At 46.9% G+C, this 26,423-nt stretch overlaps 2 protein-coding genes across 2 annotated transcripts; one reads left to right on the plus strand and one right to left on the minus strand.

The window, feature by feature from the left end:
* On the plus strand, positions 1-10,885 carry SNF8 (SNF8 subunit of ESCRT-II). The gene is made up of 8 exons (XM_046674939.1): positions 1-146; positions 511-561; positions 2,445-2,583; positions 4,306-4,410; positions 5,042-5,114; positions 6,056-6,197; positions 7,112-7,186; positions 8,227-10,885. The coding sequence occupies exons 1-8, from the start codon at positions 93-95 to the stop codon at positions 8,362-8,364; spliced, it is 777 nt and encodes a 258-aa protein (XP_046530895.1). The 5' UTR covers positions 1-92; the 3' UTR covers positions 8,365-10,885.
* Positions 9,859-24,901, minus strand: UBE2Z (ubiquitin conjugating enzyme E2 Z). Its single transcript, XM_046674938.1, has 7 exons — positions 24,483-24,901; positions 22,422-22,494; positions 20,088-20,275; positions 17,634-17,745; positions 14,630-14,742; positions 13,827-13,917; positions 9,859-11,878 (listed from the first exon to the last, which is right to left on the minus strand). Exons 1-7 carry the CDS (start codon positions 24,803-24,805, stop codon positions 11,708-11,710), a joined length of 1,071 nt encoding a protein of 356 aa, XP_046530894.1. The 5' UTR covers positions 24,806-24,901; the 3' UTR covers positions 9,859-11,707.
* Between the last annotated feature and the right edge of the window lie 1,522 nt (positions 24,902-26,423).

The raw sequence follows: 26,423 nt of genomic DNA on the forward strand, positions 1-26,423 counted from the left end.
CCGCGCTTCCGCATTGGGGAGCCGGCGGCGGATCTCCGGACGCGGGGAGCTGGGGTCCCGGCAGCGGGGCGGCCCGCGGGCCCTGGGCGGGGATGCACCGCCGCGGGGTGGGAGCCGGCGCCATCGCCAAGAAGAAGCTTGCCGAGGTGAGGGCAAGAAGGAAGACCCACGGCCGCCCCTGACCCGCCAGAGCGACGTCTCTCGGAGCAGAGCTCTGTAGCCTCTCATCGCCTCCCGACAGAATCTGACACGGGCTTCTCGCGTCCCTGGAAACTGAGTTTCTCTAGCTTCCGGTGGATTGGAATGTCAGCATCCCCAGATCCACCAGCCCTTTCCCCTGCTTCCCCAAATTTAACTACAGACGAGTCGTCTATTCGACTTCCTCATCCCTCTCCCTAAGAAAAACCATTTAAGAGAGACCCTCCTCTTTTCATACTTCTGCTGAGGCAGTGCAAGTGGGAGCCTCCAGCGCCCACTCTCTCAACTCATGTCGGTCTCTTTGTCTGACAGGCCAAATATAAGGAGCGAGGGACTGTCTTGGCTGAGGACCAGCTGGCCCAGGTGAGTCGGTTGGAGGGCTCCAGGCAGGAAGGGAGACCTGACAAGGCTGGACAGGGCACCTTTGATATAAACTAGATTGTTTGGATTGAACTAAAAATAGAGTATTTTGGCAAACCTCGATTTATGGGCTGCTGAGATCTTTTAGGGGACTTGCTAATAACAATGGTAACAAACATGTTTGAGTGATTACTTGCTTATATCGTCCCAGGCACGTGCCCATTTTTTTTCTTTCTTCCTTCCTTCCTTCCTCCCTCCCTCCCTCAGCTAACATCTGCCGCCAATCCTCTTTTTGCTGAAGAAGACTGGATCCAAGCTAACACGTGTGCCCATCTTCTTTATATGTGCATATATACATGCATGCATGCCCTCTGCTTTATATGTGGGACACCTGCCACAGCATGGCTTGACAAGCAGTGTGTAGGTCCAAAGCGGGGCACCCTGGGCTACCAAAGCAGAATGTGTGAACTTAACTGCTGTGCCACTGGGCTGGCCCCCATTTTCATTACATATACTATCTCCTTTTTTTCTTTGCCCCAAAGCCCCGCAGTACACAGTTGTATATTCTAGTTCTTCTGTGGTCCTTCTGGTTCTGCTGTGTGGGACGCTGCCCCAGAATGCTTTGCGAGCAGTGCTAGGTCCCCGCCCAGGATCTGATCGGATGAAACCCTGGGCTGCTGAAGCAGAGCACAAACTCGACCCCTCGGCCACAGGCCGGCCCCTGCATACACTATGTTTTTCATTTCTCCTCCCAGTTCTGTCAGGAAGGAACTCTATTCTTCCCAGTTTAGAATTGAGGATACTGAAGTGTTGAGTAATTTATCCGAGGTTATATGCTTAGTAAGTGGTAGAGCTGTTTGATTTCGGTCTTCTGGGGTTTTTATTTTAAATGCCTAAGAATAACATGAAAATATTGCCTAACCTGTGGCACCCTCTGCCACCACCATCATATCTAGGTGCAGACCAGAAATGTGTGTGAGTGATGGGGTTGCGGCTCCTGCACGGGTTCCTTCTTAGCGCTTCCCTTTTCTGTCCGTGCCCTGAGTTTACTCAGTTACGGTGCCTCGTGAAGAAGAGGAGGCGGTGAAGCAGGGAAGTGGGCCCTTGAACTGAGGAGAGAGAGTAGACCCAGGCTCTGCTCTTCAAAAGCTCCCACTCACAGGGGAGATGACATGCGCAAATCAATTAGAAATGGTGATTATAATAATTCATAAGTTTCTAATATGTAGCAAATGAGGAGATGCTGGCCCAGGAGTGGTTACTCTTGGGGTAGAAGATAGGCTTCGTTAGTTAGGGAAAGAGAAGGGGTGATAGGATGTAGGAAAATCCCCACACCATTTGTGCTTAGTTTTGGAATGTAGTCCGGTAGACCCACACCCCTCCCTCAGGGATTCCTTATCTGGAGTTGATGCCCAAGGAGGTCCATGAGTCAGAGATGAAAGAACACTGCACACCTAATTCATGCCAGGCTTCCTTTCTGTCAGTGGCTGAAGATTTCCCACTGGGTGAATCCTGCATTCCCTCATTTTTAAGACAAAATGGATTATTAGGTGCACCTTAAATTTAATAACAGTTTTTCTGGGAAAAAGAAAAGAAGTACCACATTAGACGTGCACATCGTTAGATGCTTCCTGACTTTAGAACAAGAAGATGTGAAAAAGTGTGTTTTAGAATTGAGGAAACATGACAGCATCTCATTTCTGCTGACACTACTGTGAAGGAGAGGCAAGGATAGCAAGAAAGGGAACAGTGAACAGCATGATGTTAGGCCTGAAGGAGACGGGTTATTTCAGCCTTTGCCCTGCCACTGAGCAAGGGACCTATTTTTGGCATCTGATTATCACCTGGCTGGGCTGCCCCTAATCTCCCTCTTGTGCATCCTGCAGATGTCAAAGCAGTTGGACATGTTCAAAACCAACCTGGAGGAATTTGCCAGCAAGCACAAGCAGGAAATCCGGAAGAACCCTGAGTTCCGGGTGCAGTTCCAGGACATGTGTGCCACCATCGGGGTGGATCCTCTGGCCTGTAAGGAGTTGTCTCTAGGGGTCCAGTGTCTCCTTGGGTTCCTAAGGGACAGAAGCTCACCTCGTTGTCATCACTACTGTTGGGGTATCCTCTAGAAGGGCCTACAGGGAGATCCAGGGGATGCAGTCTTTCGGGAGTACCTAGCAGGATGGCTGTGCAGTTTGATGGGAAAGATGGAGAGGCTGCACTGCAGGCTGAGGAGTCAGTGTACATGATCTTCCCTTGAACGATCTACTGTGGAATTTTGTTATGGTTATTTTTTCTCTTTATTAAAAAATACTGAGTTTTAATAAAAGTTGTATGTGATCATGTAGTCAATCAACAAAGGAGAAAAAACAAGAGAAAGTAGAAGTTCCTGACCCTGTTCCTTAATTGCAGAGATCAAGTACTGTTAACAGTTTAAAATATATCTTTCTAGACACCTTTGTCATATTTATAAACTTTTTTTTACTTATATGGGATTATGCTATAATTACTACTCTGTAACTTGGATTTGTCACTCAAGAAAATATTGTCTTCAGTGGTTTTTTTTTTTTGAGATTTTATTTTTCGTTTTTCTCCCTAAAGCCCCCCAGTACATAGTTGTGTATTTTTAGTTGTGGGTCCTACTAGCTGTGGCGTGTAGGATGCCGCCTCAGCATGGTTTGATGAGCGGTGCCATGTCCGCGCCCAGGATTTGAACTGACAAAACTCTGGGCCACCGCAGCGGAGCATGAGAACTTAACCACTCGGCCATGGGGCCAGCCCCTTCAGTGGATTTTTGAATGCCAGGTCTGCATAGTCTTTCTCTTAGCCTCGTGTAGACCATGTATCCCATTACATTTCACTGTATGCTTTGAGAAAGGAAAACTCATTTTTTATAGAATCTTGGGCCAGAAGTAGCAGCCAAATAGAAATGCCTTTTAGACTGCTCACCCTTTAGAACTGTCTCACCCTCCCTCTTCCTGAGCTTCTCCCCAGGCGGCTGCGAGGGAGGGAGGCTGAGATGGCAGATGAGATCACTAAGGCTCAGGCCACTCGGCCTGGTGGGGACACGATCTTCGGGAAGATCATTCACAAGGAAATCCCAGCCAAAATCATTTTTGAGGATGACCAGTGCCTTGCTTTCCATGACATTTCCCCTCAAGTGCCAACACATTTTCTGGTGATACCCAAAAAACATATATCCCAGATTTCTGTAGCAGAAGATGATGATGAAAGTCTTCTTGGACATTTAATGATTGTTGGCAAGAAATGTGCTGCTGATCTGGGCCTGAAGAACGGTTACCGAATGGTGGTGAATGAAGGTTCAGATGGGGGCCAGTCTGTCTATCATGTTCATCTCCATGTGCTTGGAGGTTGGCAGATGAATTGGCCTCCTGGTTAAGCATGTTTTAGGGATAATTTTCACTTATCTAGTCAGTGATCAAGTTTGCAAATTCCAGTATGTTAAATGGTACCCTTATTTTTGCCTGTGTATGGAGAGATTGAGAAATAATTTTAAAAAGCCATACACAATAAAAGATACTGTTGCATGGTTAAAAAAAAAAAAAGAACTGTCTGAGCCCGTTCTTTAACGGGAGCCACCGAGAGTCCGATCGTGTTGAGGAACGTGAGTAGTCAGTGGAGCAGAAGGGTCTAAGGCCAGGCAGGGAAGGCTTCCCATCAGATAGTGTTTCATCTGGCTTTGAAAGAAAAGGTGGAACTAATGAATAACCCAGCTTTTGTTTTCCTGTCTTTTAGCGGGAAAGGGATTTTGGTCTGAGATGCTCGGCGTGGGAGACTTCTATTATGAGCTGGGCGTCCAGATTATTGAAGTGTGCCTGGCTCTGAAGCACCGGAATGGAGGTGAGAGAGGCTAGGTCCTGTGGCTTGGACTTTGGCCTTCTCTGAGAGGGAGAAAACGTTGAAAGATGATCTTTCCCATCCTGCAGTCTGCAGACCAGTAAGGGCTCGAGAAGCTGTTTGGTCTTGAGAAGCATCTTAGCTGCTTCATGCAGTTGAATCCATGGCAGGTCTCTGTCGCCAAGGGGAAATGGAATTTCCTGAATGATTGTCTCTATTCTCCAAAGACCTAGCCCCTGGTCATTACAGAAAATAGTAGGGAGGTAGGATGTAGGCCTTTCTCCCTGACGCATGATGTCCCTGGGTTATGATTTGCTCATTAGTAACTGCAGGCCTGCGCTGCCTCTCCAAGGTGTGGCGACTCTCTGATGAGTCTCTGTGCTCCCAAAAATCTTACCTTAAAAATGGTTATCCAGCGGAGTCATCTTAATAAGCACATGGAATGGTCTGTGTTGAAGTCGGGTAACAAAGAAAGAAAACTTAAAAGCAGTTGGAAATCACTGGCTGTGAATAGACACAGCCTTGATGTCAAGAGAGCATTTATGGTTTTTCAAAGCTGCTGCTGCTGCTGTTTTTGTTTGTTTTAGTCACAGAGGTAATCCTGCATCTGCCTTCTGTGCCCGCTCTCCAATAGGTCTCATAACTCTGGAGGAGCTCCATCAGCAGGTGTTGAAAGGAAGGGGCAAATTTGCCCAGGACGTCAGCCAGTAAGTCTTGCCTTCTAGCCCCTTGGAGTATAGAAAGCTCTTTAAAAATCAGATGGAAATGTTTTCTCCCTATCGCTCGTATATCTAGGTTAGGAATCATTTTTATTCCTCTTTATGATCAGAAAAAAATGTTTTTATTTTAGAAAACTGAAAATACAGAGAGAGATTAAAAAACCAAAAACCACCCATTATTTCTCAGCTGGGAGATTGCAACTGTTAAACATTTTGGCATATTTCCTTCTAAGCGTTTTTTTCATGTATACATATGTAGTTTTTTAACATACTTAGGGTTGTGTGCACTCTTGAGATGATTTGAGGTCAAGGAGACTAGAGCAGGCTCTGAGAAAGGCTAGGGAAGGCGTTAGGGGTCAGAAGATGGGGTATAAATTGACTCGGTTCACCAGCCTCTATGTGTGATTCCAATTTGAGAAAAGGTGAAAAAGCCTTGTCAGTATGTGGGCTGAAGATGTGGTCCACACGTTGTTTTGTGGGTTTTCTTTTTCCCTAATTTGAGTTAGTTGTCAAGAAACCGGAAAACCTGGCCTTATTGGGGCTGTATTTCCACATGGCAATAATCGCTGGGTTGCCCCCTTTAAAATGGGTAAGCATTCTCTATTTTGCCATAGTTCACACTACTCCCTATTGTCTCTTATGTTCAGCTCATTCAAGCACATTGCCTGAGAGGCTCCTTTGGGCATATTTTGACCTGTGTCTGGTGTTGGAATGGGTTGCTGAGTGGAGAGCCTGGCTCCTACACCATCTCCCTTGAATGTCCAAGCACCATTTGGTGCCCTTTAACCCTGCCTTTTTACTGACATAGTTAAATATTGTGCAGCCTTTTAAGTTTTCTCTCAGGGTATCCTGCCCAGGGCAGAGCTGAAACTGCATTGTTGCTAGGTCTGGTCTGCCAAGGATCTTTAAGCAGCTCTTCCTCACCTCAGAGACGACCTGATCAGGGCCATCAAGAAACTAAAGGCACTTGGCACTGGCTTCGGTATCATCCCTGTGGGTGGCACTTACCTCATTCAGTCTGTTCCAGCAGAGCTCAATATGGATCACACTGTGGTGCTGCAGCTGGCGGAGGTACTGTACTGGTGTGCCAAGAGAGTGTGTGTGGGGGCACGTGTGTGCTCGTGGGTGCCTGCACATGCACGTAAGGGTGTCTGGGAGGGGATTCTGAAGCAGCTCTGATCTCCTCCCCATCCTTCAGGTCTTGCTGAAACTGTCTAATGGATGCATTATCCAGACCTGTGCTTATTTAGCAGACATTTATTGAGCAGCTGTGGTGCAGAGCCCTGGGCTAGGCTGTGGGGCATAGAACGATGGGAACCATATAGTTCCTGCTCTCAAGGAGCTTACAGTCTAGTGGAGTAGACAGACATGCAGACAACTAACTATATTTCCTTGGGTAGACAAATTCTTTGATGTCTTCTTAAAACTACTTTATGGATTCTTCAAAACAAATGTTTAATCTTGTTTGCCATGCCCCTGTTCCTCAGCGTGCCTTAAACATATACCATCTTCCCCCAAATTCTTATCATGTATTTAGGGAAGACATACTCAGTTTTCTTAATTCTATAATGTAGAACAAAACTAAATAAGGGAGGGGCTCTTCTCGATCGGGGAATGGGTAGGGTGAGGCAGGGCAAAGGCCGAATATGTAAATATTTTAGATTATGAACAGTTTATGATTATCACCATTCCTTCCTACCAGTTAATCATTCTGAATCTTCTCTTGTCATACTCAAGTTCTGTGAGAAAGTCTGAATTAATATTTCAGTGCCAAGGACACTACTTTTTAAGACCGAACCCCTCAACCTCTCTCTGTCACCCTGAAAATCACTTGTTCTCTCCTGGGACCTCTAAAACGTTCTTGTTCTGTGCTCACTTAGGCTTCACCCAAGGGGAGTTCTTCCTTCTGTCTGGTTAAATCACTTGTCCCTGGGTTCCAAGGGAAAGCACACTGTTAACTTACTCCCCATTCTTCCTTGCTTCAGAAAAACGGCTACGTGACTGTCAGTGATGTCAAAGCCAGTCTTAAGTGGGAGACGGAGCGAGCACGGCAAGTGCTGGTATGTGACTTGCAGGATGGCCCAGAAAGACAGGCCCCAGATGGGAGTGGGTGAGTCGATAGGTACCACACAGGTAGGAGCTTAAGCCTCACTCTGCTGGCCTCTTGCCTTAAAGGCTGCTGCTGCCACACTAGAAGTGACCCGCAGCAGTTCTGTGAAGACGGCACTGAGAGGTAGAACTCACAAAGGCAGGCTTCAAACCCTGGCGTGTGTGTAGAATCAGGCTGCCGCTGCTACTGGGGAGTCACCAACACCTGCTCCCTCTTCCTGACCTCTAGAGCTAGGTCAGATGGTTAATATAGTTTGTACTGGAAGTAAGACTGTTAGTGCAGAGTGAAGGGAACTATTAACTACTTATGATAATTACACAGCTAAAATTATATGCTATTATATTGCATATTATATAGTTTTATATATACAAATTTCATGATACTAAGACTGATGTGAAGAGGGAGTAGCATGAAAATGTGGCAGCCCTGGCTTTCAATACCTTCCTTATCCAGGCAGTTAACTGTAGACTTAATTCCATCTGAAAGTGGGGATCACCAACATCTGCTTAATGATACTGGGCAGAACCAACCCATCTTGAGCCTATTTCCAGCTGTAAAAACTGAGTCCATTCTAATACTAATATGGCTCTTACATTTTCTTCTCCAGAAAGGTTTACCCACATCTGCCTGTTACCTAGTAAGTTAACTGATAGATAGTGATCTCCATTTTGCTTTAGGGAACAGGAGTCAGTGATTTGTTCAAGGCCATATAGCAAATATTTCTGTAGCCCTACATTCCTTCCACATCACTCTACTTGTCTTTACCCTCTTTCTCAGCAGCACAGGTTAAGTGACTTGGTGCCATTTTTTACACCTCAGGCAAAGGTCAAGGCCAAAGAGATCACTCCAGTTTGGTTTTGTAAATGTGTGAAGGCACTCGTGGATTTAGTCTGAAAACCCCAGTGAAGCCAAAATAGCTTTGGGGATTGTTTCTATCCCACCTGTGGAAACTCCCCTTTCTCAAACGACTCTTCCTCCCTTCCCCTCCAGGAACACCTGCTGAAAGAAGGGCTGGCCTGGCTGGACCTGCAGGCCCCAGGCGAGGCCCACTACTGGCTGCCCGCTCTCTTCACTGACCTCTACTCCCAGGAGATCACCGCTGAGGAGGCCAGAGAAGCCCTCCCCTGACTCTGGGAGCACGGGAGGGGGCACACGGCAGACAGGGAGAAGAGGGAGGAGCTGTTGGTGAATAAAACCTGGACAACTTTGTTTAAAAAAAAAAAGAAAGAAAAAATCTTCCAAGTTTTTTCTTCCCTCAATATTCTTTACCCATTATTTTATTTTTTAAAGTGCCTTCACATTGCATCTTTATTGGAGAAAACCTCATTTATCCAGTAAGGATAACCTGAGTAACAGATAATAGTGAGCACGTATAAAATGACTTGCACAGGCCATCTACAAGTTTCTGGTAGAGCTGGGGTTGAATGAAGGCCGTCTGTCTCCTGGCTAGACATTCTAGTCTCGTTGTAGCCCTGAGACATAAATTACAGCCTCTGTTAATTCAAACCTTTTCCTTATGAAATGTTCCTTATCTCAACAAGACCCTAACAGACCAGTAAGTAACATTCACTCTTTCAGTCTCTTCCAGCTTCCTCTGTAGAGGTTCCAGGTTATGGCAGACTCGGCTGAGTGTGAAGGAAATAGAGGTCAGTGTTAAATGCTGGTTAGAGAAGAAAACAGTGGAATTCGAGGGGAATCAACCAATAGTGGATGTGGTATTCTATTGCTCAAATTCCCTACTAGCTTTCCCTCCTATACTGATCACGTCCCTCTAGCCTTACTGGGAAAGAGAATCATTTACTGAACACCTACCCTATGCCCAGTTCTATATACGCCTCATTTAATCCTCATAGCAACCTTAAAAGTTAAGTACGTATCTTTAACTTTGCAGGTGAGGAATCGAATTAATTTACCAGGGGCCACCAACTCAAGCAGAGCCAAAGCTGGAGTGGAGGTCCACTAACCCCAGAGTCCATGTTTTTCTGTATCATGGCTTTGCATGGCACAAGCTGGCAGGATACTTGGTGTAATTTCTTCCAAAACACAGGGTTAGCCAAGAAAAACCTGTGCACTAAAACGCAGGAGCCTTCAACAGCAAGTAGGGAAGGCGGTGATGAGCTGGGAGCCCACTCTTCATAGTTTGAATGCTCAATTCTTAAGAAGGGCAGGTTTAGTATCAGAAAACTGAAAACCCAATGGCTTGGATTATCCACACTAACAATCCACCCCTTAGCAGGGGATATGTGGTCTAAGCCCATCTCTACCTTTGCCTGTCCTTGTGGGACATACTCACTTCCCAGTTTCTTAATAGGCATTTCTTTGGAAGCAACTGACGCTAAGATGGCATTCCTCTCCCTGACTGCCAGAGCTACAGCCTCAAAAATAATGGACCCTATTTCTGGTTGGTGGGAAACTCTTGTCACCATTAGTCCTGCTTCCACCTACATCATGTAACCCAAGTTTTCAGCTTCTACACAATTCACTGAACACTTTCTCCCTGACAGTTTTAGGCCTAGGTGAGAGGTGTGATTGTCAGATGATCCCATTCTTCCTTTTCACAAACCCTCCCACACCCACAGGCGCTTCCTCCTTCTGCCAAAACAAACTTTATTGCACCAAAAAGAAAAAAAAAAAAACTTCATTTATGTACAGTCAGATATAAAGACATATCTCTTTGACTCCTGTGCATATATTTCCTCAACTCAAGATTAGGGCGTAAAAGTCAGGCCGGTATGCCAGACATGCTCTGCCCATGGCAGGGCCAAGGAGAGGATTGTCACTTGAAAGTGGGAACACTTAAATGGATGACGGACAACACTGGACCAACAGACCAAGGGCATTCTTCTAAGCCCTGTACTAGCTCCGGGAATGGAAGAGGAAAATTGGAAGCAGGGTTCCTTTCTGGGTCTCCTTGTTTAGAGACCCAGCCTTCAGGTATTCAAGATAAACTTCCGCTTCCCAAGCCCACTTCCTGTCCAGTTTCTTTGCTTCCTGCCCTCCCAAGTAGGACATTCTCCTTTGTGCCCAACCCCCTCAAGGAAGTCCCACGATCCACAAGGCAGAGGCCTGCAAAGCAGCGGGCAGAGCAGGTACAAGTTATCCTCTCCCTGACGCGTGGCTGGATACTGACTGAGGCCCTGCGTCATGTGGATCGCCAATACCCCACTGGGAACCATAACAGTAAGAAATCTGGAAAGTACGGGAGAACACATCAGAAAGGGGAAGGATGGATTCCCTTGATGCCCAGTATCACAGGGCACCTAAAGCACATTTTTCTGAGCCAACCAGCCAAAGGATCACTGCAGCTAAATACAGAGAAGCGACACAGCCAGGCAAACACCCATCAGAGCCAGTGACAAAGAGCAGCTGGGAGGGAGGGGGAGGGGAGGGGGGGAGGGGTCTCCAGAGTCCCAGCCCCAATCCCCTCTGCCATTGGCTACCCTTGCTCCCCACAAGTCCCTGGGCAATAAAGTGGGGGGGGGGGGGGGGCTACAGGCTGGGGTGAAAATACACGAGGAGAGCCAAAGAAAATACAATGGGAGTAGCATCAGTCTTCCCCCGCACCCCACCCCCAGGAGAAATACCCTCATTGTGACTAGTATTTATGAAAATCTGTAAGAGACTATTCTATGTAGTGGCTCTAATCCCATACACACAGCAGCTGCCTGTGTTGGGAACTTTTCAAATCAGTGATTGTGGGAACAAACGGCATTTTCAGCTTCTTACGGTGCCTGTGCAGGCTTTACCAAGACCTCAGTTCAGTCCCAGTCACATTTACTTTCTGTCTTAAACCTAGGAAGGGGTGAGGAAACGGGGGGCAGGGGAGAAAGGTGCTCAGGTGCTAGGTAAAGCTTACTGATCAGCAGCCTAGACTCCACCACTGTTCCTTCTCTTTGGTCTGTCTAGAACAGTGACTATAAATTAGGAAAAACAAAATTATGCTGGCCTGTGGGAAATAATGGAGGAAGAGAGGCAGGGAGGAAAAGGGCATTGGGAAGCCCTGCTTCAAGACTGCAGACAGACAGACAGACGACCACCCAGACTGCTTAAGTGTCACAGACGGCCCCCCACCCCAAGCTCCCTTCCAGGTATCCCCATAAATCATTTGGGCACACTCCCTCTTGGAATTGCAGTTTCTGCCTCCCACCTATCCCTAAGGGGCTGGCCACGTGGAGAGGTGTGTTCGTTGTTTTGTTTTTGCCAGAGACCCTCGCCCTAGGTGCTCCTGCACAGGTACCTTGGCCCCTGATATGGGATGAACATAGCCCCAAATGTTCGAGAGCCAAGGAGGTCAGATCCGGAACAGCCTCCCCACTCCCACACTCTGGGATCCAAACTTGCTTGGTTCTTGCCATCTTGCAGGATGATGTCACGTCTGGAGGGAGATACACAGTGCCTCTCCATCCCTGGGGTGGGGGGAAGGGACTTTGCTGGGACTCTCGAGTGGGGGGAGGGGAGAAGGGAGCAGGGTCTAAACCCTCAGGCTCCCATGCAGGTCTGTCTCTGTCCCAGAAGAGCTGCTATCAGAGTCCATTTCGGCGTTCTCATTATGGAGCCTCTCCAGCACTTTCTGACGAATCAGTCCCAGGCGCATCAAGAGGGACTGGTAGTCAAAGTGGCCCCGCTTCTCTCCAAAAGGATCCTGTGGGGGAAAGGAGACAAGCGGGATGGAAGATTCAAGTCTGGGTGGCTCACCCTAGAGACAGCGGCTTTGGACCCATGTGAAACACATGCTCAACTTCTGAGTCACGGGAATAGAGGAGGGCACAGCACAGATAGCTCCAAACAGCAGACAACATAATCTTTGTTTAGGAATATCATGGCATGTTTACCACCCCAGAGAAGTCCGACTTGGGCTGACATTAAAATGTGTTTGCATTCCTCAAAAGCAAGCCAATATGCAGAAGGGGCCACAGTAAAAGCAAGATAGATAGGGAAAAGAAATTAAAAAGCAGGAATGTAATCATTACGTGTGCCTATGTTTTCAATTAACCTCATAAAAACCATACAAGGGAAAAATTATTCTTTATTTCCTATACTCAAAAAGTGTAATTTGCTTTTCTAAGGTTGTAGGTAGGTCTAGAACTCAGGAGTTCTGACTTCCAGATAAGCACCCCAGGGACCGTCACCACATTCTTGTCCAGGTTTCTGGGCATCACTCCAGGGCCACCTAACCTCAATCCTAGTCCTTGTCATTAGATCAAACATCTCCAAACATTATGTAGAAAGGGGCTGTCAAAGTCTCAAAAATAACTAAGGATGGGGTGGAGGATATAAAAAAAGGAATTTAAAATGCTATATAGGGACTGCGGCAGCAAAGTAGCATTGCCAGTGTTCAAACAAGTGGAGACCTCTTTCCTTGGCAGTCACAGAAAGGTACATGATTTTTCCTCTCACATTCTGTCTGCTTCTCCCACATAAACTCCTTCCACTACAGCCTTCATTTTTCACTTCCGAAGGTTACACTCCCCAAAGGCTGAACTCCACACTTACTCTGGAGCTGTCAATCTTCCAAATCTTCCTCCTTTCATCACTGGCTCCATTTCCACCCACTCTCCTTCTCCCCAGATGCTGCTCCTCCCTTTCCTTGCCTCATCAAAGTTATTTTTCCTTCACAGACTGAATATTGAAAATGCTGCTGGATACCAGCAATGAGAAGTCCTGATGGGGAACACACTACAGTGTGCATCCTCTTCAACATACTCTCAGAAAAGGGGCAGGAAACAAGTTAATCCTGAGCCGGCCTTGCCCTTTGAGTTTCAATGTGGCAGGTGGGTGGGAAGGCCTTGAAGGAAGGATAGGGAAACTACCATTTCTAAGCAGCACCAGAGGAAACAAGACATTTACTCCTACTGCTGATGTTGTTGGGTGGGTGGAGGAAACAGCCCAAGAGGAGCTGGAGAAAACCTTAACAGGTCTTAGTCACTCATCCAAGTCTCCACGTTTCTAAGCAAGACCACCTGTAAATGATCCAAAAGACACAAGGACCGGTCCTTCGGGACAGGAAAGTTTCTCACCTTCTTACTAACCAGCTCATTTATATGTGAGCTGATTTACAATTTGGTTTAATAAGAACCTCTTCTTTAAAACAAGCCTAAATTCTGCATTTCTATTGGAAGTGGAAGCATATTTCCCCAGTAGAGGCACAGAATGAACAAGTGGTTACCATCCTTGTAATAGAAATCTTTCAACATGTAGCACTGCATACCCAAGGTTTCCCTAAGCCCTCTTCCTCTTAGCGCCCCTCTGTGCTAGGGATGAAATTCTAATAGATGACTCTTATAGTCCCAAGATTCTGAGAGAGCTGAATGTGCTTGGTTGGAAAAAGACTACTGAACAAGAAGGGAGGGAGTTTCAGGATAAAAGCAGGGTGATTCCGATTCCACTCATGAGTATCTACTTTATGCAGGAATTCAGAACCGACTCCACGTGACTTTAGGCAAGTCAGTCTCCTCTCTGGGCCTCAGCTACTCAAATGAACCGGGTTCCTTCTGGCTCTGAATTCTAGGACAGATGCAGATGTCACATTACGGGGGATTTTACATGGTCTGCCGTAAGGCCTCTGCAGTCAGCAGCAGGGGCTGCATTACCTGCATAGTCTGGCCTTGAAGGTGCAGGCGATCTTTGCAGGCCACCTCATAGAAGTCATAATACTCCAGGAAGGACTTCTCCATCACCCCTCTGGAAAACAAGCAGAGAAGCTTAAGTTAGGAAGAAGGTGGGGAAGCAGTGACCTCTTCACCATCTAACCTTAAGGCCAAACTAAACAGCTAGAGTTCCCAAGCTCAGATTTGGTTTCCTACAAAAATCTTTCTATGGAAAAATAACAGCTGACTGCCCACAGTTGACTTCCCTTATACTTTAGGGATTATAAAATGAGAAAGACTGTTAATACCAATCATTCAAATCCCAACTTCAACTCATGACTTGCTCAATCTCATTTATTTTCCCATAGGCCACCCCTAATCCCAAACCTTACTTGAAATTCTAGAAAGTTTGTTTCATTAACTCTTTGATCATCTTCTTTTAACACTTAGAAATAAACCTGAATGCTAAGAAATGGGTTTATCATGAAGAGCTCTACACCTCATTTGGCTGTAGATCAGTTAAATGTCTTTACCATGTCCTGGTCCTCATCAAACTGGGTGTTCCCTGAGGCAGCCACTAGGTCTTTCCCATCAGGCCTGGCGCTCTCCAGGAACAGAGCAGCTCTGAACTTCCTCTTGGGTAACCCTCAGCCACTTGCTCTTGAAAGCAGGAACTGCACCTTTCCTCCTTCTCTATCTCCCTCTGGTGCCCAACACTGGACTTTGCCCCAAAGGTTCTCAAAGGTACGAAGGAGCTAAATCTCCAAAGGAATACCAAGTACCAAGTGGGCTGTCTTGACACATACCGTAAGGGTTCAGGGCAGGGACACTTTCCTTCCATCATGTCACAGACAGCCACTCTGATGGTCTCATGCCGAATACATTCATTGTAATTTTTGCTGTCTCCTGGATGTCTTTCCTGTAACGTGACAGACACCACAGTGTCCAAGTACAAAATTTAGACAAAGAGAAAAGCTAATGGGAAGAAACTTCAGGATTAGTATCAGGTATGTGACCCAAGCTAATGAAATGAAAGGATACCTTTCCTACTGTACCACAGATGTACGAAGAGCAACTAAGCCTTTATTTTTGAGACCATTCACCTCCCCTCATTCATACCAATACCCATCCTCTGTTATGGGTCATTCGACCTATAAAGAGCGAAGTAGATCCATCAAATTTTCCTAAGTCTAAACTAAAAGGCCTCTCAGATAAGGATTAAATGGGAAACAACCAAATAGAAGCATGATGGTGGGACAAAAAGTATAAAAGACATCAGAAGTCTCAGTCTAGAAAACCTATAGGGGCTGGCCCAGTGGCGCAGCAGTTAAATGCACACATTCCACTTTGGCGGCCCGGGGTTCACCAGTTCGGATCCCGGGTGCAGACATGGCACCGCTTGGCAAGCCAGGCTGTGATAGGTGTCCCACGTATAAAGTAGAGGAAGATGGGCACGGATGTTAGCTCAGGGCCAGTCTTCCTTAGCAAAAAGACGCAGACTGGCAGTGGATGTTATCTCAAGGCTAATCTTCCTCAGAAAAAAAAAAAACCCATAGATATCAGGATGCTTCCTGGTTAACTCCTTTACATATCTGTAGGGTCCCTCTATCACTGAATCAACTATTATAAATGTATCAGAAGCAGAACTTGAAATTTTCAAAAGAAAAACTCCAACTTTGGTCTAGAAAGCTAATATGAATGTGCAGGTGTGAACAAAAGGGAATATAGTCTCTCATCCTTTAACTCTCCCTTTGCTCTTCAGCGCTCCTCCTACCACCAACCCCAGTCAACCAGACCCTTGGCCTCTGATAAAAACGGATGATGAACAGGAAAGATACGTATCTTCAGCCTAGCACCATGGTTCTCAAAATGCACCACAGTGAAGTCACAGGGGTGCTGTGGGATATTTTAAACTGTCTAAGTATTCAACAGCCGTCACACACAAGAGCTCCGAGCTGCAGGTAAGTGGTTCAGCTTTAATGTTAAACTGCATTGCAGCGGCCGCCCGGTGGCACAGCGGATAAGTGCGCACGTTCCGCTTCTCAGCGGCCCAAGGTTTGCCAGTTCAGATCCCGGGTGCGGACATGGCACCGCTTGGTAAAAGCCATGCTGTGGTAGGCGTCCCACATATAAAGTAGAGGAAGATGGGCACGGATGTTAGCTCAGGGCCAGTCTTCCTCAGCAAAAAGAGGAGGATTGGCAGCAGTTAGCTCAGGGCTAATCTTCCTCAAAAAACAAAACAAAACAAAACTGCATTATATTCTTTTTGATGACACATTATCTTTATGAAGCTGGATTTTCAGTCACTACTTTCATAAATAGCAAGTAGCTTATGAAAACAATGGGGAACAGAAGTGAGTCCAATCTGATTCCAAGATTTTAAAAAGTTGTGTGGTGCTCAACAGCTGTACACATCCTATCATGAAGTTATCACGGTTATTTAAAAAAGAAGAAAGTTGTTTGGCCTAACTACTTAACAAATGGAACAGTGTGGCATTTCTTTCTGCCTGGGGAATTGTGAAAAACCTACCAAGACGAGAGGGTGCTGCGAACTAAGAACATTTGGGACTATTAGGAATAAAAGTCACATTTCTTGAATTTCCAAACAAGGAAAGACCTAAAAATCAGCTCCTTGCTTAGCCAATGGGTCCAATTCCATTTCTACTCACTCCTGAAATCAAATACACCATTTGTTTGGAAAGGATGGTTTAGGGAATAATTTTTGTTCATTCTTTTTCTAAAGATTTATTTTTTATTTTTCTTTCTCCACAAAGTTCCCCAGTACACAGTTATACATTTTAGTTGTGGGTCCTTCTAGTTGTGGCTTGTAGGAGGCTGCCTCAGCATGGCTTGATGAGTGGTGCTAGGTCCATGCCCAGGATCCAAACTGGCGAAACCCTGGACCACCGAAGCAGAGCACACAAACTTCACCACTCAGCCACAGGGCCGGCCCCTTTTTGTTCATTCTTAAATGGCATTTTCCTTTGTTCAAGTTCATAAAAGAATCATCAACGTTAGTGTTATCTTACAGTTTCAAATGAATTACACTGTTTTTATCACCTAGACTGAATCCTCATCTTTTGGGAATATCACTGGAACTCTTTTCCTGTGCTCTTGAGTAATCCTGGAAGTCACTGGGGAAAAAGGGAAGAACTCTGGGCTCCAGGGCAAATCCTGGGTCCTACCTCATCTGTGTGTCCTTGTGAAGGTTAATTAACCTGTATAAACCACTATTACCTCATTTAAAAACGGGGATAATATTTATCTCACAGAGTTAGTATCAGGATTAAGTGAGAAATTATATATAAAAACTTCACAGCGTCTGGCATATAGCATACTCTTGGAAAATGTGAGTTTCTTCTGCCTTCTCTTTGGCAGTGTTGACTAAAATATTCTTGTCTTAGCTAATCACTAGCTCTTTTGGCCCTGCAGGTAACAGTAACTTCATAACTCCAGAAGAATGTCTGGCTCAGCAGTAGTCACTAAGGAACACCTTAAAGTGATACTGGAGAATGGAGGCAAATAGAAGAACCCAAAGTAGGCTCAGAATTAATTTCCAAATGACTCCACTGACTTCCACATGGTAGATTAATCCAAGTAAAATGGATTTAACTTGACAGTGTTACTGTAACTTACAAGGAAAAAAATTCATTATTAAGGAGCACACATGCCAGCTCCTTTTTTCTCCCACAGTGACAAATTTAATACACGGGGCTGAGCCAGGTCAAGGAAAAAAGTCCCTTAAGCAGACCTCCCAGATCTCTTAAAACCCAATTTGCACATCCCAGAGCTTGGCCCATCTGGCCTTACCTGCTCGAAGCCAGGCTCATTGTGATAGGGATTCTCAGTCATCAGGGACTGGATGGAGATGAGCACGGAAGAGATGCTCTGGGCTGGGCTCCAGGCAGGGCCAGTCCATGTACTGCAAAACACACCAGAGGGCAGGGAAGAGGATGAGGCCGAGAGAGATGGGAAAGGCCCTCACAGAAAGACCAGCGCACAAGTACTCTGGGACCCAGCAGCACCATCACGAGTGACTCAACATTTCTCTTTCACTATTAATACTCTGGATTTTCCCAGCCTCTGTCTCACCCTCATTCACCAGAAATCAGTCAACTGCCTAATCCTCTTATCAAGTGGGACAAAAGCAAAGAGAGTAAAGTAAGCAAGGTAACTTTGAAGGGATTTTCTTTGGGCTAGGAAAGAAACAGTAGCCAGGGAAAGTTCTGTTCACCAAAATGAAAAGAACAGGGTGAGAAAACAGCTCCAAGGGCAGTCTAAATGTTAACCTCTGTGCATCTCAAAGAGCTTACTTATTTATTTATAGGTGGTAATGGAGTTAGTGAGGAGAGAGAAGTTGAGCACAGAGGGGACCGAAGCCATCTGGTTAGAGGTCATGTGGTGAGGTTGATGATCAGGGATCCAGTTCTGTATCAAACCCCCAAGGCATGTCAAACTCTCTGAAGACTAGAGAACTCTGCCAACAGGCAGGAAACGAATAAGGGGCATTTCTAGATTTGGGGGAGGGGGGGTGTCTAAAAATGATACATGGAAAACATCTTGAACACAGCACAATTGCTCCGCTCTTTCACAAACCTGACCAAGTATTGGGAGAAGGAGGGCAACCTGGACATTAACGACAATGTATTCTTAGCTCACTTAATTGAAAAGATGGCACCTGAGCTGAAAGCTGACCACACCTTGAGCCAGGACCGGCTTGTTGAAGTTAACTGGCCACCTCCCTTCCCCTGCTGGACTTGAGGAAAGCCCAGGTGAGTGAGGCTGAACAGTACCTCCATCAGAGCCTGCTCTCCTCTCAGCTTTGCGCCCCCAGGAACTCCAGACCCTGTGCGCTCTAAAGCTTCACAAAGTCGGGGATTGAAGTCACCAGGGTGAACTTTTGTTAAATTTTCTTTGTCAGTAAATCAGCCCAGAATTTTTTTCTAGGTAGGGAGGAAAGGAATGAAGCTGATAAAGTGAATATAGTCAACTGAGAACGCATGGGAATCTTCTACTGTGACTCTTCGTGGCAAATTTTCAATTTCAAGGTAGCTTCTCCTTTTCCACCCAACACTCTTTTGCCACTTTTACCCCACCACCTTACTTCCCCTGTGTCTACTGTGAGCTGATGTTTGCTCAAAATAGCTTTATATTAGTCTAATGAAGGAGAACCTAATACAAAAACACTTTCATGAGCAAATTTCATACAGGAACAACTAAATCTCCTCACCACTGTGGGTTATATATAGCAGTATCCTACCAGCACAGACAATTATATACACTAATGAGACAATCAACTTCTTTAAGGACAACCTCCTTTAAAAGACTCCCTCAATGCCATAATCACAGAACACATTCCTGGATCTGAGAGATTAGAAAAAAAGAATCATGTCTCCAGTTTGTTTCAGCTGCCTTTTCCCTACATAAACCTGGAAATGTACCGGACAGGAAGAAAGCAAACAATGTCATCAGTTTGGGCAACTTTCTCAACTTCAACCTGCATTTGTTCTCTGCCCTAGGGAAATTCAGACCACACTAAAAAGACCAATCCAGAAAATGCTAGAAGACATTTCCATTCTGAATTTTTAACTCCTAAGGCAATTAAAAGGGAATGGATGATAACTACATGAAGTGAAATCTTGGTAGAACCCAGACCAGAAACAAAATATACTTTAAACTTGTGTTTCATAGCTGATGTGATTTCCAAACTCAGACATTTTTCATTCAGTTGTTAAAATATCATAATCATCATTATCACCACCACCGCCTCCAAAGCCACTCATTGAGAGACTCAGAAGACAGACACCCACAATCTTGAATAGCACAGATATGCAGCCTTTCTCAACCTGTTTGGAAGAGAATTAAGCCTTGATGCCCTAAGGGAGTGGTTCTCAAACTGGAGTGTGCACCAGAATCACCTGGAGGCTTGTAAGACACAGATCGCGGGGCCCCCTCTTGAGAGTTTCTGATACAGGAAGTCTAGGGTGGGGCCTCAGAATCTGCACGGCTACAAGTTTCCAGGTGTTGCTGCTGTTGCTCAGGGGAACCACTTCACTAAAGCATCCATTGCATGTCATGAGTTAACTTCTGTTTTGCATCTAAAATGATACTAGTCATGCACCATCCCAGGGAGAATTAAGGAAACAGTCACTCCAATCATTTTCTGTGTTCTGTGGTTCAGATGAGGAACCCTGGTTGATAAAGGCTGGCCTGGAGTAATTATTTGCTAACAACCAACTTGGCCACTTAGAAGTCTCCTCTTACCCTAGAATACTCAAGCAGACTTTCCCATTGCGGTAGAAGTTGGGGTTAAACCTCACTGTGTTATTGCCCGTTGTCATCAGTTTGACCCGAGGTGGGTGGATGGGATAGTCGGGCGGACACCGAAACACGAACAGGAAGAAACCCCCTTCATAAGGAGTGTCAAATGGGCCTGTGATCAATGCATGAATCTGCAAAATAAAACCCCATCTCAAAATCGTGAGGTGATGTCCCATCCCAACCCCTCCTGGCTTCCACTTGCTACCCACGCCAGAAGCAGGACCCTCATCTGGTATCCATATTCCATGTCCTCACCATGCAGAAGGAACAGCCTGTGCTCACTCAGACTAACAAATATGTTTGGAATTTTATGAAATCCCACTACAGTGTAGTGGCAACTTACTCAGGGGTTACATTCTGAAGTCAGAGCCCAACGTGAAAAACTGAATCTAGTCAAAATCACCCTTGAGTGTCCCTTAAAACTCCCTTAACGTACAGTTTTTGTTCAGGCTTTCCTGATTGGTGTTACATATAACACAGGAATAGAACACCAATGTGCAAAATATAATACGCATCTGTAAAATATTACCCTAGCATGCTTAATTTTAAGAAAATAATACATATTTTTACTGAGTACACACGTTTGGCTTTGCCTAGTTAAACATGCGTATGATGCAACTCCACCCTCCATTTATGTGGCACAAAGAGGAGGGAAGATGAATGGAAAAGAGCAAAGGGAGTGGAGGCCACAGCACCAGTGCCAGTAACAGTGCAGAGCTGAGGGTGGTGACGGAGGCCTGGGGTGTCTGCCTCCTCCGCAGAGCATCAAACCTACTGTGGAGGGTGAGGCTCAGGCAGCATCTGGCTGTGTCAAAGATATAAAGAAAAATGGGGAAGACTCAGGGTCCACCTGGAGCCATTAGACCACACCTAGAACTTTCCCCAATACTGTAGGTTTCAAAAAAAAAAATCAGCAGCACTTACAACAGAACATTAAATTCTCTTCCTCCAGCCCATGATTTTTTTTTTCTTTTAAAGATTTTATTTTTCCTTTTTCTCCCCAAAGCTCTCAGGTACATAGTTGTGTATTTTTAGTTGTGGGTCCTTTTAGTTGTGGCATGTGGGACGCCGCCTCAGCAGGGCCTGATGAGTGGTGTCATGTCCGCGCCCAGGATTCGAACCCGTGAAACCCTGGGCCGCCACAACGGATCGCATGAACTTAACCACTCAGCCGTGGGGCCGGCCCCCCTCCAGCCATGATTATTAAACAAGATTTCCCTTCCCGAAGGGAGGAAAACCTGAACTGACTCAGTTAGATTTCTTCTACAAAGGCTCCTGGGCACTTAAGTCTGCTCAGAATTTAAACAGCAAAAGCAAATGGCCTGCAGACCAAGGCCTCAGTCTGCAGTCCCTCCCTTGCCCGGTGGCGCTCTGGATGATCTTTTAGCCGTCAGTCACTTGGAAGAGCCAGCTCAAATGGTATCGACATGACATCAGTTCTGGGGCCCCAGGGACTAGCATATTAACACTGATACTTGACTGAGGACAAGATGTCCCAGGAAAAACATTTGCAACCACAAAAAAGAAAAAGTCAATTTAAAGGGAAACCTACTCAAAACAAAACAGACGTGCCAATGATACAAAGTCTAAATTTTTATTGTAAGAAATCTGAAACTATGAGTTTTCATTTAAACAACACTAGATTTAGAAAATCTGATTTCTTCCCAACAGCAGTTTAAGCGAAAATTCACTTCTGAGCATACAGCGCTCAATAACAGAGAAAGTATCTGTGCAGGGAATTGAAGCTCTTGTGTGTGGATGACAAGAGAGGAACGATCTTTGGGGTGGAAGGGATATTCTAAACCAGGCAGCACAGAGAGGAGCCTACACAAGGCCCTTTAACTACAACACTGTTCACTCAAGCTTGCCCCATCTCCAACCTTCTCTGCATCTGATTTATAGCATCTTAAAAGGTCAAGAGAGGCAGGATGGGGAAGAGCTGGGTAGTAAAATGAACAGGGTGACCGTATAACTTAAGATCCAAACTGGAGCATATCTGAGAGTGAAAAAGTGCCATACCAATAGTTAAGCTGGGACGATAGGTGTAAACTGGGATTTTCCAAGGCAACCAGGACCTACTGGCACCCTAATAATAGACACCTGTTCAAGACTCTGCTCCATCTCACTGTGTGACCTTGGGCAAGCCAATTACTCTCTCGGGGTCTTGATTTCTTCATCTACGTAACCAGGGATGTGAGCTGGATAATCTCTTTTACGCTCTTTCAAGTTTATGGGCCCAATTTCCCGATAACCCCCGACCCCCACCAAGTTACATACCTTAGTCATGTCAACAGTATCAGGTACAACGAACATTCCTGGAGGAGGCTCCTTATAAATGGACATGATATCCCTGTATAACACCAAGAGGGGGTGGGGGAGGGAGTGAGGGAGAGGAGAAAAAAGGGGAATCCCTTGAGCAGAACAGTTGTCATCACCTCAATGAGGCCAGGGTTCGAGAAAGTGGTGCTTGGTACCATAAATGTTTGCACTGTCTTGTTGGCTGAGAAATCTCAGCTGAGTACTTGTCAGGCAAGCAGAGAGCAAATTATTATCAAAGAGGCATTGTTTCCTCAGGGGGAGGGGAGGGAAGGGGGGGGAATCAGAGATCCCAATGGCATCAGATGTCACCCCGGAAAAGCCACATCCCATTCACTCTCACTTCCTCCCACATGGCAATTCATTCACTCCCCACCTCCGAGATTCCCAGGTACTACGGCTGAATGCTAAATGAAGATGTTTCAGTAACTGGGATGGCAGAGTCAACTCCGCTAAAAAACCAGTTCCATAAACCACACAGTAGACCGTTGTTGGCAAGGGGATTATAAGAGGCCAGTGAGCTGGCAGGGCATCAGAACGGTCTCCTCACCCAGGAGACTAATAGGGTGGAGATCTCTTCAGAGTGTGGAGGGGACCCTCTGAAACTGCCCAGAATCTCACACCTGGCAGATGACACGTAGTGACTACTGCAGAAGATGAGAGGATTTCTACGTGCTATCTCATAAACAAGAAGGGATCAGTTGTGGACAAGAGTCTAAAGAAGGAACATTCTAGGTGGGAAAAGTCTAGGGACCTGGCAGGATACATAGGGACATAAAAAAGTGCAAATAAGTGGCAGAGCAGAGCAAAGAAGTGCTGGCAGAACTCAAAGGCATGTCAGGATTGGAAGACTGAAATGGCTGAGGGAGCACAAGAGTTGAGAAGGAGAGCTGAGTTTTTCTCAAGTTGGAGGTGGCAACCCTGATGGAGTTGGCGTTCTGTGTCAGGCACTGGGCCTGGTACTTTACACAGAACGTGCTGCTTAATTTTTATTACAACCTTGAGAGGTAGGCAGAGACACCTGAAGGGACTTGGAACTTGGCAAGGAGGTTACCTAGAGGAGGATGACTGTGATGGGGGCATGGCGAGAGGAGTCTGGTCACCAGGAAACAGGTTTCAGGATAACTGGCAGCTAAAAAACATTACCCCTTTCCCATCCCACAGGTACTATGCTAAGCATTTTTGCAGACATATTATTTAATAAATGATATGATCTAAGATCAGTCACCCAAGAAATAAGCACAGAAAGAACTTGGGCCTATGTTCCTCTATTTGAATTGGGTATACTCGCTTCAGAAAAGTAAACCAGATGGCCCAGAGAAAAATTACAGGAAAGAGTCTTGAGTTGGGATATTACAAACCAGAGTGAGACGCGGGGAAGAAGCCTGAGTTCCTGGAACAGGTGTGAGAGTGGACAGCTTGGGGGTTCTAGAAAAGTGGTTCAAGGGAAGATTGCGGGTATGTGAGGGGAGCGATCTAGACTCGGGGAGACGACCATGTGGAGAGGGATTGAGGAGAAGCGAAAGAAAAAGAAGGTTGGCCTCGAGTTTGAGGCCGGCAAAGCAAGCTGTTTATGTGTTACAAACGGGGCTGGGGAGGAGACGGCAGGGGGGATCGAAGGGTGCGGCCTCGTGCAGCATCTAGCAAGGTTGGGGTGGGGAAGTGGGGAGACGGGCGGCGCGGAGGGCAGGAGGGGGTGTTAGTGAAGCGCGAAAGGGTCGGGTTTCGGGCGGCAGGTATGGGGGAGGGTGTCCGGAACGGAGACGGAGGGCTCTCGGGAGGTGGCCGAGGGGCGGGGTCGGCCCCGGGCACGCGAGCAGGGGTTTGGTGCTTGCGGGGCTGGGGGGGGGGGGGAGACGGGACTTGCATCCGGACTCTCGGGGCTGGCAAGACGTGGGCCGGGGAGCTGGGCAGCTACGAGGGGAGCGCGGCGGCAGCGGGGGGGTCGCGGTGGGAAAGGGTGGGGGGCGGGGAAGGTCGAGCCCCGGAGCTCCAGGCTGGGGGAGGAAAACCCCGGCTCACCGCTTGATCCGGAGTAGACACTGCGGCGCGGTCCGCTCGCCGTCCCAGTCGGAGCTGAGTGTGGGGTCCCAGTGGCTAAGCAGCGCGGCCCCGTGGGCAGCGGCCGAGGGCGGGAGCCCGGGCAGCGGAGCCAGGCCGCTCCCAGGCCCCCCGGCCCCGCCCGCCGCCGCCGCCGCCGCCCACACATCCGGCAGGAAAGGCGGCCCGAACCCGCCGCCGCTGCCGCTAACGCCAACAACACCAGCGACGCCGCTCGCCCCGGGGCCCGCCGCCCCGGCGCCCGCCGTCGCCGTCGCCGCCTCCTCAGTCGGACTCTCCGCCATCGCTGCTTCGCTTCCGGGACTGCTCCGCAGCACGTCCGCCGACCAGAGCGGCCGCTGCTCCCTCCCGCTCCCGCACCACCGAGAGCCGGGCCAGAGTGTCCCCACCCTCCGCTTCCACAGCCCGGGCCGCGCTGGCTCCGCCCACCCCCGCCCCGACCAGCGAGAGGCGCTTTGCAAGAGCGTCCACCCACGGTCCTCCACGGCGGGCGGGGGAGGAACTAGCGGGCTGCGCGAGGATTCTGGGCCTGCGTTGGTCCTGGGCTTTGCTGGGGAGGTTCTGAGGCGTGTCGGGACGCCTCGGTGCAGTTGAGGGCCCAATTCCGTGAAATATTTTATTTTCAAGTGTTGAAAGGGGAGGAAGGGAGGACCATATTTCCTCTTAAGAAGAGCGGCCCTCAGATGTGCCCATGGGGTAGGACTGGGGATCCAGCTCCCCTGTAGGGAGGTGCTGGCGAGATGAGTTGACTCGCTTAGGGCCCTTCGTGTGCGAAAGGCTCTGATTTCTCTCCGCACCCTCACCCACGGAGGGCAGGCTGCCATTGTCCGCTGCCTGCAACAGGATCAAGAGGAAGGAAGGAATCAGAACTTGCGAGTGAAAAACTACCTCGTTTTAGAGTACATTTATGAAGGGCCAGGCAGTGTTGCTAGGCGTTGCCATAGGGATAATGAAACAGACATAGAGGAGCTTGGTAAAGGGAAGAAAATCAGACCTCCTGACTCCAACCTCAGTATTTTTTTTTCCCACAAGTCCTTGAATATACAGGAAGCAAGGGGCTGTGAGTTTAAATCCTAGGAGGATTCTTCAGGACTTTCCTGAGATTTATGAAAAATAATACTATGGACTAAAAAAAAACAAGCCGTCTAAAAAAACCTTTCCCTTTTCTCATCAGAGAGAATACAGGCTTATATTCGGATCCGGGAAGCCTTGGGGCCACATGTGTTTCAGAATTTAGAGTAACACTCCTAGCGGGGCCTGGGGCAGCATCCAGTCACCAAACATATTTCTGCAGCAAAGTTTATGAATATTCATAATAATTTGGGTACGCTTATGAATATTCATAATACATCGGACGAATAGCCGCGCTTTGGATTATATTTTGCCACCAAATTTGTTTTTAAAAAAAGAAGTCAAGTTGTCACAGCTTTGTGGATTTTCCAGTAAGGGACTATGGACTGGAATGATAATCGTCACATTCACTGAGAGCTAAAAATTTATCTTTTTAGTTGACATTTATTGAGTGCTTAATATGTGCCGAGCACTTTGTATACTTTGTCTTATTTATTGTTTTCAACAACCCTGTGAAGTAAGTACTATTATTAGTCCGTTCTGACAGATGGATAAACAGAGGCTTACGGAGGTTCAATCACTTACACGGATCACACTGAGAGCAAGCGGCAGAACTGGGGCTGTAAGCCAAGTCTATCTGACTCCAGAGAAAAAGTTTTAACCACTATGCGGTACCGTCACAGCTTGGAACTCTCCCACACTTATCTCACTTTACCTTGTACTAATTATGGTCCTTTAGTACCTTTTGCTCCCACACCCTACCCCTCAACACACACACACACACACGCACACAGAGACATACTCTTGGGGCTCAAGACCATGTATTATCTG

This window comes from Equus quagga, chromosome 11 (genome assembly GCF_021613505.1).
Source record: "Equus quagga isolate Etosha38 chromosome 11, UCLA_HA_Equagga_1.0, whole genome shotgun sequence".
Taxonomy (NCBI): Eukaryota; Metazoa; Chordata; class Mammalia; order Perissodactyla; family Equidae; genus Equus; species Equus quagga.

Coding starts and splice junctions, on each gene's coding strand:
- SNF8 (XM_046674939.1), top strand. CDS start 93: ATGCACCGCCGCGGGGTGGGAGCCGGCGCCATCGCCAAGAAGAAGCTT. Junction 147..510: donor CCAAGAAGAAGCTTGCCGAG/GTGAGGGCAAGA, acceptor TTTGTCTGACAG/GCCAAATATAAGGAGCGAGG. Junction 7,187..8,226: donor AGCGAGCACGGCAAGTGCTG/GTATGTGACTTG, acceptor CTTCCCCTCCAG/GAACACCTGCTGAAAGAAGG.
- UBE2Z (XM_046674938.1), bottom strand. CDS start 24,805: ATGGCGGAGAGTCCGACTGAGGAGGCGGCGACGGCGACGGCGGGCGCC. Junction 22,495..24,482: donor TGTCTACTCCGGATCAAGCG/GTGAGCCGGGGT, acceptor GGTGTTATACAG/GGATATCATGTCCATTTATA. Junction 20,276..22,421: donor ATACTGTTGACATGACTAAG/GTATGTAACTTG, acceptor TTTATTTTGCAG/ATTCATGCATTGATCACAGG.